The 15,426-nt window shown below is 38.4% G+C and overlaps 1 protein-coding gene across 1 annotated transcript in view; it reads right to left on the reverse strand.

The window, feature by feature from the left end:
* The window catches only part of brinp1 (bone morphogenetic protein/retinoic acid inducible neural-specific 1), a 136,404-nt gene that overhangs the window by 50,768 nt on the left and 70,210 nt on the right, over nucleotides 1–15,426 (reverse strand). Inside the window, exon 4 of the mRNA XM_059357758.1 lies at nucleotides 12,666–12,835. Within this exon, the coding sequence (XP_059213741.1) occupies nucleotides 12,666–12,835 (170 nt within the window). The remainder of the gene's footprint in view (nucleotides 1–12,665; nucleotides 12,836–15,426) is intronic.

Below are 15,426 nucleotides of genomic sequence, written 5' to 3' on the forward strand. Positions count from 1 at the left end.
AACTTCCAGCTGAACCTGAATTGCGGTTTCACCAACACTAGCATGCTTAGCTTCTTTACTGACTCCATTGTTACAGACCTTACATAGATGGTAATTAACACGCTGCAAAAACAATTTCAGCCATGTAAAAAAAATCAATATCAGTTCATCAGTGTAAACTATACTTAAAATATTTTTACTGATTTACCCCGCTGCCAGAGAACCAGTTACATTGGGGAACTGACACCATTATATCCATCTATACTCTCCTAAAAGACACCAGACTTCTGTGACAAAAACAGTAAATTAACCTCACAGAACATGTAGGTTGCTGGTCTCCTGCAGCACCGATAGTTTTGTTTATAAGTTAGTTTTGTTACTTCCTAATCCTTTTAAAGAACCACAGTCACATAACTAAACAAACTAGTAGACCAGCAACTCCTATGTTCTGCACTATACAATTAATGTTTTTGTCAAGGGAGTATGGTTGCTTTGAAGAGGGCATAGATGAATATAGCTGGCTACAGTTTCTCGTGTCTGATTGCAAGTGAAAGCAGTGAAAACATCCAAAAGACAGCATACACTTCAACTCATATGGATTTATTTATTTATGGTTGGCTAAAATATGTTTAGCTGCTGCTCCTGTCCACAGCAGTACTTTGCTTAGCTTCCATATTGGTACCCCTGACTGCTAATTTGCTAATTTGAATGTAAACTTTCAGCTTTGGTAGTAAACCACAATGGTTAGCCACTGCGTCTAACTAGCTGACTGCTTCACTTCTTCAGCTATCTCACTGGAAGTTAAACCCATAATCATTTCTACAGTAGCGCCCCTAAGAATAAGGTGGACAGGGAAAGACTGCTACACTAGTGGGGAAAGGCATCAGAGAAACCAGTGCAACCCAGTGGTTAAGTGCAGCTGGGAAAGATTTGATGATTACAGATTTTGGCACAAGAGGGAGCTGAATTATGATTTATGAATCGGTAGAAACTGGATAAGCCCTATGTTGAATGGCTTCTGCAATTTTTTTCCCTATTTAATAAAAGGGCTGCAATACATCCATGGAGATAAATGATGTACAGCAGGATCCCCCCCCTACTGTACGATCTCATTACAGCGTAACCCCAGGCCGGCTTGTTCACTACCATGGGTCTAATGTGTGCTTGATGGTTTGTTTATTTGTGTGTATATATGTATGCTTGTGTACTTCCATTGATATGAGTGAATATTGCACATAAGACAGGCAAGGTCAGAGACTACTTTCATTTTCTTTTCTTTTGTGTCATCCATTTGTTCTTTACTTTTGTTTTAACTTTGAAGTCTGGTCTGTATTACAACTTTGAAGTCTGGTCTTTATTATTACACAGCTGTGGCTAAGGTTCATTTATTTTAATGCACAAGGAAACAACGTAAAGCATTTTTCTTATCCAATGTATTTCTGGATAGGTGGTTTCAGGTAAATACAAACTAAGATTCTGCAGAAGGCGCCTACAGCACAGTGGGGATATGTCTTGGTTTTGATTAACGTTCACATGTACCTAAGACCTCTTAAGCAGTGCAAAGGCTCAGGGAGACAGAAGGGGGTATCAAGGATGAAAGGTTTGATAAATTCAGGCAGCCACCGTACACGTAGTATCAGCCCACACATTTAGTGGCAAGCAATTGGATACAGCCTGCACAAAGGACTCACATTCTCATACGGAAAGCTGTTCCTTGCTGTGCATATCCCATTTCTGACACTTTATTATTACTGATTTTGATTATTAGTGAATTTTATTTTAGCAATGAAATCAGTGCTCCTCAGGACCAATTTACATGTAACCTTAATAGCACTCTATAAATGTGTTTTCAGTATTCCAACTGACACAGTTTGCACAGCATGCACAACCTGTAGGAGTCAAATAACAATCAAACAATTGTTTGTATTTCTTGCTGATGAAAAGACGACTGTGTTTATAATGAGAAGGCTTGGCATTAGTTCCTGCACAGATGTCTGATGTCATCAAAGACTGATTGTTATATGTCCTGCTGGCTGCCCTGATGTTCACGTACTGTTCTGTTGCCTCATTAGTACTCTGATAATGACACAGTTAATCAAATAATGCTTGCAAATAAATGATAAAGCATAAAGGTTCTTTTGATTTACTGCAGATTTACATTTATTTACAAGTAGAATTTGAATTCTGTTTTTTAGACCCCATAGTTGTGTATTAATTAGATGGAATACTGTTCCGGTATCTGTGTCTGTAGATGGATGTATTATTTTGATTCAGCCAGCAAACCTTGCATTAAGCAGTAATGTCAGCGTTCTGTCATTGGCAGAGCAGACGTCACACTGATCCAGACAGGAGCCGGCTACACAACGCATGAGCCACAGACCCTGAACAACAACCACATTAGCTTTCAGCTAGTCTCCTTATCTAACTAACAAACATGAACGTGAACATGAACATTCTGCCCTGCACCTCAGCTCGCTGAAAGAGCGACCAAACAAACACTCACTGGGGAAAAATGCACGGCTAACGTCAGTTTGCAGGTTAGGTGGCTAATTAGCTTTTCAGCTGCAGCACATTACACAGCATATTAACATATCGGCAAATGTCACTTCGGTCCATAGATGCTGGTGTGGCTTTTACTTTTCATTACTACTAAAAACACATTGTACTAGTTTCAGATTTGCCATACTATATATATGCACTAAAAACATCCTATAGGCGCCCAAGGTTGATATTACAATTTCTCAGAAGAGGGAAAGCATTTGGTTACTATTTTGTTTTGGTTCTAGGATAACTGTTATCCATCATAGGAAACAGTTTTGTGCTATCAGGCAAAGAGCCAAACAAAAGTTGGCGGCAAACTATTTTGTTGAAGGGAGGGGCCACCCACCAGCTTGTCCCTGACATCTGCACAATATGCAGCCCTCTCAAAATTAGAAGCTTTTTTCCCTTCCCTGGTTGGCGTATTGTAAAACTACTTTTCAAAGGGATTTTTTTCTTTTCGATTGGCTAATGGGTGCTCCCTGGGTAACAACAAGGTCTTCTGACTGCATTTGTGTGCATGCTATTGAAGTCCCTTCTGTTGTGCCTCACTGCAGACATTGAAAGAAATAAGCAATGAAAATGATTGATTTGGAGGTGAAGATCCTAATACAATCCAGTTTCTAAACATTTCTTTTTAATCCAATATATTTTAGGTTTCATGTGAAGCTGCGAGGGTGGTTTAATTCTGTACTGCTCTGTGTCATGACAGAGAAGTAAGAAATTATCAACAAAAGCAAACATTTTAATGGTAGATAAGTTATAATTTTTCTGCAGTTCAAAAGTACTTTTGAAATATAAGTTTAAAGAGTTCAAGGCGCTGTACACTGCAATTGCTCCACAATATCTTTACATGGCAAATAAGTATCTGCGCCCTCACCTCAAGCAAGCAAGCGGGTCGCCGGTTCGCCTCCCGCCTGCGGCTCTTCTGTGTGGAGTTTGCATGTTCTCCCCGTGTCAGCGTGGGTTCTCACCGGGTACTCCGGCTTCCTCCCACAGTCCAATAACATGCACTTACGTTTAATTGGTGACTCTAAATTGCCCGTTGGTGTGAATGAGCGTGTGATTGTCTGTCTATATGTGTCTGCCCTGTGATAGTCTGGCGACCTGTCCAGGGTGTACCCCGCCTCTCGCCCAATGTCAGCTGGGATCGGCTCCAACCCCCGCAACCCGAGTGCGGATAAGCGGTTAAGGATAATAAATTAATGAATGAATGAATAATGCTAATGGTATGACACCAGCTGTGATATCTACCCCTTGTTCGCCTCAGGGTGATTTTTGTCACTGCTAGAAATCTGCAATTAAACATACATATTTCAGTGTATTTAGAATAAGGAGGGGGGAAAAATCAGATAATCAGCAGTTTTATTCAGTGCATCAGTAGGTTTGCATTATGCCATCTGCATATAATCTCTTATTAATTTCAGGGCATACAGAAATACTTAATAAAAGAAGCCTTTTCTATCATTGACCCTTAAGGGATCAAGGAAAAGAGAAGCAGAATATTGGCATCATAAATAAAGCACAATGCTCCCTTTAAAAGCTTTAAAAGTTATTATTACAATAACAGAACTAAATCTAATACTCCTATTGTTTTTAAATTTCAAACATTTTCAATGAAAGCATTTATACGAGTTTTAATTCAAGTGGCTGACCAAGAACAAACAACAAAACTGGTAAATGAGCTAATTATGAGGATAGAGTTAAAGGTGCCTCACAAAATATTTCAGTGAAACAAAGTGAACCTGACTTTCAACCTGCTTACTCGCAGACAGGAAATGTCTAAAACATTTTTGCAGTATTGACACGTGTTTTTCATCCTGATTGTAAGTTTGCACTCCAAAGCAGGTCTCACAGCCATACTGAATCAATATTGGAGGAGCAAAGCCCTTGTTCTCTGTGTTTATAGATCCGTGCCTTCTGCCGGACTTTGCTTCCTCTGCACATTCTGATCACTGTCTGTCTGCTGGCGACGTGACTAGAGAACTGCAATTTGTGCTGCCTTTATTTATAGTCGACAGATACGAGAATTCAGGTTCGGCCTTCGACGATTTTAGATTGCTATATCTGACAGTTATGCACGTTTGAACGAAGATTCTAGAATTGTATTTCACTGAATGTCTCCACAAACCATGTTCCTCTTAATCTTTTTTTGACATTTTTTCCACTTTCTGCCAATATTTTGCATTATTAATTTCTCATGATGGTGATCTCTGAAGACATAATGATTACACAGTATGTGCATCAATATAGCACCTGTAATTTGGGGGATGTAATATTTACGTAAAGTGCTGCACAATTATGTGGCAATTATGTGCGTACCTTGAAATCATCTTACACAACTATAGCACCAACCTTTGCAAAAATAGTATTTTGCCCACATTAAAGTTGTGAGTTGTAGCTATGCATATGGCTCCAAAGTTTTATGCAATGGAAATTATAATAGAGAGGACAGTTTTCTTTAGAGAGAAGGTGGCCTGGACTCTAACCCCAGCCTATTATAAAACTGTCTGCTGCTTTTAAATGAGATGAGAAGAGTTAATGTGATTGGCCATTACTGAAGGCTGTGCCAACTCTATTCTCTGATAATATATTTCAGAACAATGTATTTCTCATTATTTCATCCTATCCCCTATTTTCCACATTACTCTACTGCCCATGGTCACCAAAATTGCCAAACAAAAAAAGTGCTGGCAATACCAAAGTATGTTTGCAAGAACTTATTGAGCCCTTGGTGTATTTGTTAAAAAGTGGGCACTTCTATAGAACAGGAATTTAGGATTACATATTAATGATTTCATGCTAATTTAAAACTCTTATTAAATTATTAATGAAATTACCACAAATCAATTACACACATTAAACCTGGGGCTCTCAGTGACCCTGCGGCAGTTGACCACTAAAAATTAAGCCTAAAAGTGTCTATTATTAAATACAGTACATGTGGAAAATTCTGAATTCAATTAAAGAGACATGATCAACATTATACCTGCATGATTCTGTATTCTTTATCCCATCCCCTCCAAGGTATGTAAAGTGAAGTCAAGTAAAAATTCTTAATAAAGTCCAATATCACAAATCTTACATTTGCCTCAAGGGGCTTTACAATCTCGACATACAACACTCTGTCCTTAGACCCTTGATTTGGATGAGGGGAAAAACAAACTTTAACAGGGAAAATAATAATAGAACAGAAGAGAATCTGAGTCGAAATCTGTGTTCCTGGACAGAAAGACAAGCAATAAATGGCATTTGTACTGAAAAACGTTTTCTTCCATTTCTTGCTCATTTTAATACTTGGTGCAACTAAAGGTACATTTATTTGGACAAAGATAATGATAACAACAAAAATAGCTCGGAGTTTGATTTAAGAATTGATATCTAGCCATTTCCCATAGTTTTTTTGATAATGATTTTGGTTATTATCAAGAAAACCATGGAAAATGACTAGATATCAACTCTTAAATTAAACTCTTATGAGCTATTTTTGTTAATATTATTATATTTGTCCAAACAAATGTAATTTTAGTTGTACCAGGCATTGAAATGAACAAGAAATTGAAGAAAAAGGGTGGTCTACCAATTTTTTCCATGACTGTATATAACTTACTGGTGCACTGTACCAAAAAAACAACAAAAAAAACACTAAAACGTATGCAGTCTTTCCCACTATGCCATGCTATCCACTTTGAGCACTGTGTGTACAGCCATGTTTGTTTCACTTGATAGAAAAAGCCTATTAAAGTGCTATTTCATCCTGTTAGAAGACTAAGAGACATCCATTGTGAGTTTCAACCAAGTCATTACAAACTCTCAGGGAGTGCTATAGGTGGGTGAAAGCTATCTTGCATGCCTGCATTTCCATTAACTAACTCACAAATTCACTCAATCACAGATCCATCCCCAACCCTTTTTTCCAAACTCAGACAAAGTCTCACCTCTTGACATATGCTTCAGGTCCATCGGTCTTGATCAGCAGACATGCAGTCCACTTAGCTTTGCAGTAACTTGTAACTGTGTGTGTGTATGTGTGTCTGTGTGTGTGTGTGTGTGTGTGTGTGTGTTGTATGGATAGTTTCTCCTCTCAACACCTCCTCCCTCCTTTTCCTCAGAACCTGACTCAGCAGCCACTGTCAGGTCTGCTTAATTTTGTCATGGTTGACTTCCTGCTACCTGAAGTCTCATCTGCCAGAGCCCCTTAATCCACTTGTCACTCACAACAACAAAAAGCTAGGATGGTGCTCCTTGAATGAAGACAGAGAGGTGGAGCATTGGTGGGTGTATCGGAGAGCTGTTTGGAGGAGTTTTTTTTTTTCCTGCAGGTGTGCAGGCACAGGTGCAGGCAGCAGCTGTGAGTCTTGGACTTATGGAAAATGTCAACACTATTCCAAGATTATGCCAAGAGGAAGGCCATAAATCCTCAAGTAGAAATGCACGACACTACCATGCATGCAACTTGTTGTATAATACTCAAAAGATTAAATTTAATCAATAAAATATGAATAAAACAACAAAAACTATATATGTTTGCTCAACTCAAACTGAACTATTTTTTATTCATTGACATCTTTTGTTCATTGTAATTAATTATGCATTCTATCAGTACTACTTTTACGAACTCACGGGCAAGAAGGGCATGAGGCGTGCAGCTATTGCCCGGGATGAAGAGGACTGGCAGAATGAGTAGTCCTGAGGTTGTTTGGTGATGTAGAGAGGAGAGATAAGTTTAAATTAGTTTCCATGGATCCCTGTAGTCTGTGTGTGTCCAATATGGCTCCAGGATGCCTACACTCTGCCTGCTGATCTGCACAGCGTAAAAAAAACATCAGTTTGGGTAGAAAATCTACAATAACAAAACACTCTGGCTGGTTATTTTGCAGCATCCTGGTGCTGATTGTGCAGGATTTAAATATCTAGTCACAATGGATTAAAGTTTTGTAAGTGCACTTTTCTATTTTTTATAATGTGCTTTTCTCATATTAGTGAAAACTTAGAAATGTGTTTTGTGTTGCCCTCAGACAGCTGAATTCAACTGAATGAAGAATAAAAACTTCTACATTCAGTTATGGATGAATGATATAACCAATTAATCTTTAGCTCAGATGAGACTTTACTGGCATTATTGCCATATTCATAATAAAATGGCATATTTGATGCTAATGCTACGTGCTAAAAATACCAACATTCTTGTCCTGCATCATCTCAATTATATGAAACTCCCAGTCCCCAGATCAAATATGTCAAATTGGGGATACTTTATATCAATGAATACACATTTACCATTAACTAGTTGCTCATTAGCATGCAAATTATAGGAACGATGCCTCTGCATTAGTCATAATAAAGCACTTCTTAATGTCACAATCTGCTACTACTACGAGGCCATTAAGAGTTTTTTCTCTGCATCTCCTAAAGGCATTATTAGGGGTTTATAATCATTAATAATGAAGAGCCAATATGCTATGAATATGCTTTTAAGCAACTGGTTAATATGTGTATCTTAACATAGACATATGAACCATAACGTAATTCAGATATGATCCAATGGAAAATATTTTTCTCCATTTTACTTCAAGAAAACTGGAAATTAATTGATTTATGGCATCTACTCCATCTATTATCAATTGAAATGTTATGGCTCTAAGTGTGCAATTCTTCTTGTAAGACAGTAGGTTAAAAATAAAGGTTTATAAGAACCCACAAGGGGCATATCAGGAGGTCCCTAGATAAATGAAGACAATACCCCATATCACATTTAACAACATACAGTATGTCCATATGATATCCAGAGCTTAAATTGCATAATATTTCAGTCTGAAGTCAGACTTGGGTATTAAAGTTTAGATGGCCTCCATAGTTACAGGCACTGTTCCAAGGTAAAAGTCTATATAATCATGTGGCATTTTTCAATTTCTTTTTAATGCAGCCTATTTTTTGCATCTGCAATCTGTGTGTGATTGCAGACCCAGAGACGAAAACCAGAGAAGTCTAAATAATTATGCTCACCAGGGCTTGAAATTAACAGCAGCTAACTCACTCAGTCTAGGTAGAATTTGACTGTGGCAGGTAACACATTTTATACCTGCAGCTTTGTTTGCTGAGGTTTTCTGACTCTGTTTCCATACCAACACAAAGCTTCTTTGGTACTGAGGCTTCAGACTGTGCATGCTTTTATGTATTCTCTCCCTCCTACCTGATTTTCTTTTTGTATTCACTGCACAACTGTCTTATTGTCCATTCCTGAATTTTGTTATTGAGTGAAGTTCATAAAGTGTTATGTTTTCAACTCTTTCAACTTCAGCACAGCGGTGGTTTCATTGTAGCAGAAGTCTACACCAACACATTGTAAACAGGATTTGGAGAGAGAAGAATTGGAGACATTTGCATAGTGAGTAAGTTGCTTTGGCACGACACAGTTGTAGACATATCATTTTTGTGTGTGTTGTGATATATTTGGCATATATATTTATAACTGAGAATACTTGGCTACTAGAAATACACTGATGCATTTCACAGTTAGTAATCAATGCCTGGTTCCTCTGGGTCATCCAGGTCCCTACAGCTATAGTGGAAGCATAATAGAAGCAAACAGTCCCCGCTGCTGAACTGCTGACTTGTTAATCAAGTTGACATCTTCACACAACAAAACATCCCAGAAGCAACTGCACATTCAGGTTTACTCCAACTTTGCTTATTTTTCTGTAGCTACGGCACGTGCATTGGGTTACAAAGTAGGTGCATACTGTATGAGCAAGGTCATAGCAGTCAGTGGATATTATTGTGGGCAGTATTATTTATTAGATATACAGGTATACACACTGAATTGCAATGCTTATCCCTGCCAGTTTGGAATAGGAGTGTTTCACTATGAACCCACTGAACCCCTCTTTAAAAGATCATAAAAAATACACCATTTATCATAGAAACAAGCTGTGAAAACAGGCATTATCGTCAGATTTTGAACTTTCCAATAGTCTTTGAAGGCATCATAGTTTATCAAAGTTTCTGTTAGAAAAAGTAACCAAAACGGGGGAAAAAAATGGAATTTGGTGATATTTCTGTGACTTTATCACAAAATCAGTTTATTCTATTTGTCTCATTTAAAACGTTGCCAAAAATAATTAATTTGGAAAAACTAAATCCTGATAAAAAATATTAACTTCTGTGCTCCTCAGCGAATCTGTGAAGCCATGACTGATTTTGAACAACAGTTATGTGACAAAAAAATCCCTAAAAATTGGACAGGACTGCAGGCTGTTTACACAGAGCAGAGAGAAAAGGATTTTTATTATATTACTGACACTTGTGGGCACTGGAAGTGTTGTTAAAATACTTTTCATTTTATTCCAAATTTTTGAAAATAATTTATCAGAGAAATTCAGTTTGCTTTTTTGCTTTTTTAAGATTTATGTCATGAGTGTTTATTACAGATAAACATTCCACGTCTAGCCATGATTGTGCTTACTCCATAGAGGTGCAGGACTTATATATTGCATTGAAATACAAGGCCACAGTAAGTAAAATGTAAACGGACTGAAATGGTTTGGGGTTGCGAGGGTTAAATTCAATGGGGGCACGGAGTTGTTGCGGCCATTCTTTATTTTAATACTTTTCGTTTCTTTTCATAAAATAAACCTGTCTTAGGGGGTTTTATATAAGCAGGTATTTGATGTAATTTATGGTCGAGATATAGAAAAACTGTTGAAATAATTATGGAATTATGAGAGTGGGTGTGACAATCAGCTGACAACAACACTTTGATTTGTGTGTTTACATGTTGTTTCATTATGTGATAACAAGGGCAACTCCACTTGGCAGAAAGTAGAATGTCTGTTTTGATGCATTATTATGATTGTTCATGAGAGTCATTTTGTGTTTCATTACTGTATTTGCATGAGTTTTAAAGCTAAACCTTATCCCAAGCTGACACCACCCCCTCTTTTCACCTGAGACAAGGATGAACATTTGGGCTAATTACTGGAACATGGTCACAAGAGAGGGCTCTTCCAGAACTCTGACCTTACGTGGTTTTACTTGATGTTATTTATACTTTACAATTGCTTTCCCTAGCCCCCTCCTCTCAGTGTCGCTGGGTGAATGAGCATCTGAATGACCACAACTGGCAAGCAGTTGCAGGTAGTGGACTCACACAGCTTACCTTTGTTTCCTCAGTTTCTGACAGGCAGAACAGAAAGAGGAGTCTACTGTCTTCAGCATAAAAAAAAATCACATTAGGTAATTTGTTTGAATGTCTAAATCTGAATGTGTCCTGTATCAGTTTGTTATGGTTCATGGTTAACTTCTTTTCAGCACCTTCTAGTGGTAAATGTGAGGTTATGTTTTTTTGGGGTTTTTTTGGGTGGGGGGGTGTTATTGTTTTGTCTATCAGCAGGATTACAGAAAGACTAGTAGCCAAATTTTCATCAAATTTGGCAGAAGAGTGTAGCATGGGCAAGAACCCATTTCATTTTGGACCAGATCTAAATCACTGGACGGATACACAAATTATTTTTCATTTTCGTTTTTCATTAACATTGCGAGATAGGGCATTTGGCCTTGCTGGAGGTCTGCAATGTCCGGGTGCCCTTTTAGTTTCTGTTCAAAACTGTGCTCATATGACCCTGATGTGATGAATATGCATACAGGAAGTATGCAATTTGAATCACAGAGACTACCATTCAGTCGCATGTATGTAAATTAATGTATTACAACCTATCTGCTCACTTCCTGCAGCCTGTGGTAGCGTCACCTGCCTCGGTTTCTTTTCATCACACCTACTCCTATGAACAAAGTATGAATACAATTGTGAAATATGTTAATTTTGTGAGTTTGTGTATTAAAATTAGCTTATCTGTATAATGCTACCTTAGAACTTATGCAAATGTACATTAATTAGGATGCACTTTCTATGTATTTCTGTTTTTCAGTTTCATGTGTTTTTTATGATAAAGTCTGCCATCTGTCTCTGGAGGAAGTGAAAGTAAGGTGTTTATCTGACTGTTAAATCACATTGTTTGTGTGGAGGATGGAATGTTATGTTTACATTTTCCTTTCAGACAATTTATTCCTCATAACTGTTTTTTTTCTCATTAGCAAAAGTGAAAACACTGTGTTATTATAGCGAGAAGTCTTAGGCAGGAAGGCTGGAAATACAAGGACATTCACTTTGACATCGGGGACCACAAGAAGACACTAAGTGGATTTACTTTTCCTTACATTGATCATGTTGATTAAGTTGCCTTAACTTTGGCTTTGGCTGAAAAAGTTGTTTTTGGACAATCATAAAGGTGGTTTTGGAAGCCATTCACAATCCTGTTGTGTTGTTCTGTCCCTTGATTGTTTTTGAAAAAAAGCCATCTATGGTAATAATAAGTACCAACAGTGTTAGTTCAAGGGACCAATGCTGCAGAGTTGTGAGTGCTGCTGCAAAAATTTCCCATCATCATTAATATCCTCTGCCCACTTTCACCGAGGGTGGCGAATAGGCCAAAATGCATGGTGCACTTATATTCTGCAACACGTCTGGTGCAGTATGCACGTAAAAGAGCACATCCATAATAAAGTCAAGCTGCTACACTGTGTCCCCAAGCAAGAAATGATGATGTTTCCTGTGTTTTTGTGTTTTTTACTGAGAAGAGAATAATAAAACAGAGGGTAATGCTGTTCTGCCCTTATTGTAAGTGAGCCCTGCACTGGACTCCATTAAAAAAATTGCCTTTTAATTGCTACATTCCTTTTCATCAACAGATACATATGAGGAGGCTATTTGTCCTTGTGTGCTCTGGTTTGGTATAACAAGTAATACATAATCTTGTTGAATGAAAACTCTGGATAAAACTGCCATTTTATTCTGTTCTTCACCACTGTTTTGTAAGAGAGAAATAATGGGAGTAACAGACAAACCAGCAATAAAAGTGACATATTTTCTTTTTAAATAAATGCTGTGCAAAGGATCGCATTTATGCTGATGTGAAGAATCGTCCATGTGAATTTTTGAAAAGTAACTGATAAATATTTATAGCTGTTGAATATTTAAAGCGACTTTAAAGTGTTAAATTTGAGAATGGAATCTGGATTTAATCTGAAATTCCAGTTGTCAGGATATATATGTATATAAAAGTTTATGGGCATGTTTATTATGCACTGACCTTGATGGCATTGGTGGAAATCTGGATCTCATGCAACTTCCTCATCGTGCCGTCACGGTCAATGAAGTAGGATGAGGCCAGCTGATGAAGGGCTTCCACGTTCTGAGTAGCATTGGCAAGCTTCCTGTCCAGCTTGTTTTTGGCCAGGTACATAGTCAGCGCCTCCTCCCCTACAGGTGGCACAAAGAAAAGGAAATATGATTAGGATCAAAAGCACTCGGTGCCTCTGCTGTTTCGGTCGAAAAAAAGTACTTGATGTACTTAAAGTTTGAGCAGCGAGTGAAGTATTTAACGTCTGAACCGAAGAAATTATCTTGATTTAAGGTGCGCTGAATAAATAATGTGAGTGTACTGTAGATATCTTCATTTTGGACACTGGTCCGATCCAGGCTTATCACAGTGGCCAATGGAGCTTTTAACAGGAGGGATAAGTCAGAGGCCTGAATACCAAGGCAAGCAGTTTTCGCTTGAGAAACCAGATGCCCCAGTTTTCCAGGAACAGTCTCTGTATTTGCTGCTTTATCCCCAGCTGGCACCATCCCCAGAAATGTCCCTGGATTTACCCCTATTGGGATGGCATTATTTCCATGAGAGGTCTAGTGATATAGAATTTTTACCCCAATACCACAGGAAGAGTACCCTGTGGAGAGCAAATATATCACATCTGGTATCTTTTTTTTTTCTTCAGCGACCTACCTCAGGTAGGGAAGAGAGAAATTGAAAATAAACACACAAATAGAAAATAACATAACTGATTGCTAAGATTTAATTGGTGCAGAGAAAAGTTGTAAAATAGGAGGACAGGAGGCTGGTGGGGAGCCACATGAGGAGGACTTAACATGTTTGTCTGTGCTGTGGCACTGTGTGGCACTTTCCTGGATTACCACTGTCCCACTGATTTTTTTCTGTCCCCATCTGGATCACAGACTAAAATTACTCATGTGCATGGTTGAATCAAATTACTGACCCTGGCTGGTGATACTAACACTGCCTGGAGAGGTGTTAAACAATTTCTTTCACTTCTATTTCCCTCTACTTTAATACTCTTATTCTCACCAACAATGCCTTTAAACCACAGAAGAATACTTTACATAGCCAAGTTGTTTTCTCTTAAATCAACAACAATCTGTTAGGTGTCTTGCCAGAACCAAGCCAAACACCCCCGATGAGGTATTGTTGTTATTGTTGGTGGTGTCATCTCGGAGATAGTTCAAATGTAGACTTGGGTGGACCTAAAAATCTGTGCTCATTTGCTGAGTTAAAGAGGCAGACTTCCCACCTCTAATGTGACATGAATTTTAAATAATCTCTGCTAAGGTCACAACTACTGTGAATATAAAACTGATTATGCACACAAAAAACAGCATGTCTCTAATCTCTCTCTTTAAATGCAGTGCTATGCCCAGAATTAATATTTGAAAGGTGAAAAATGAAAGCCCAAAACGGCCTCAGCCTCACTGTATGTGTGCACAATATGCCAAGTCTGACTGTCCACAGGAAAACGGCGGGGGATTGTATTTAAACTGAACCACTGACCTTTCAGTAAGTGTCTGTATACCACAAAAGGGGAAGAATGTAAGCGCTTGAAGCAGTAACAGGGCCAAATATTTACTGAGCACCAGACAATCTCTCTTATTTGCATGTCATGTGTTTGTTTGTTGACACACTATAAAGAGTTGAGCTGCTCATTCTTTACACATCATATTTTTCCCCCCATCTCTCGTTCCTACAAGCAGAAACAGACGCATAAAAAGCAAACAAACAAACACCAATTCGCTTCCGCCGGGCTCACACAAACTTGCCTTCGAAGATTACTGTTCAAATGGCGAACCATATGCCCGGAACTCGTTCAAGAGCGTGTCACATATGTTCAGGTTCCCAGTGATGTGAATGGTTATTTGGCCCCCAGCGATGCATTGGAATTGGTCACTTAACTTGTGGTGACCGTGACTAGGGGAGGGTAGCAGTCAGGGCCAATGTCTCATGCCTGGTTAGAGTACAAGCACTGAGGGGACGAGGGCCCATTCTCTGACGCTACCATGCTCTCTCTCCCTCGGGGGTTAGCAAAGTTACTTACACACACTTGACTTACACTACTGCACAAGAATAACGGTCCCACATTAAGCCCTTGATCTGCCCTTTTTTTTATTTTTTATCTCTGTTGCAACTTAGCGTGGCATAAAGGAGGCCCTCTGTACATAAATACTCTGTGGTTATTGCTGCTGGTCAAGCAAAATCATTACCTCCGTGGCTTTAAAAAATTCATCCGTGTGCACCTTTCTGTAAGTAATACATTGTGTTACATTCTAACGGGGCGCCTCGCTGGCACTCTGCCAGAATTAATCAGCTCATGCAGAGCTTATGTGTTTACAGCAGAGAGGTATTCAAAAACAATGTACTGTTTCACCTCAAGAGAGTGTGTGGGAAAAAGGCATCTCCTACATGTGTGGTTTTTTTTCTTTTTTTCTTTTTTTGTGTGTGTCGATGCATGTGGATGTCGATGAGGGTCAGGAGTGCAACTAGGGTTTTAAAGTAATGGAATGGCTGGGAGTGCTCAATTTGGTGTTAATGGTACATGTGTGGGTCACTTTATGGAGAACATTAAACTATACTGCTTTATACTGTGCAGAGGAAAGACACTAATGGATATTGTTGTTTTCCTTTTTTAAAAACATTCCCATTAGCGATATAGATTCACAGAATTCATGCACAGATTACATTGCTCGTCATGCTTTATCATTTCATGCATTTAATTTATTTA

This window comes from Centropristis striata, chromosome 19 (assembly GCF_030273125.1).
Source record: "Centropristis striata isolate RG_2023a ecotype Rhode Island chromosome 19, C.striata_1.0, whole genome shotgun sequence".
In the NCBI taxonomy this organism is placed as follows: Eukaryota; Metazoa; Chordata; class Actinopteri; order Perciformes; family Serranidae; genus Centropristis; species Centropristis striata.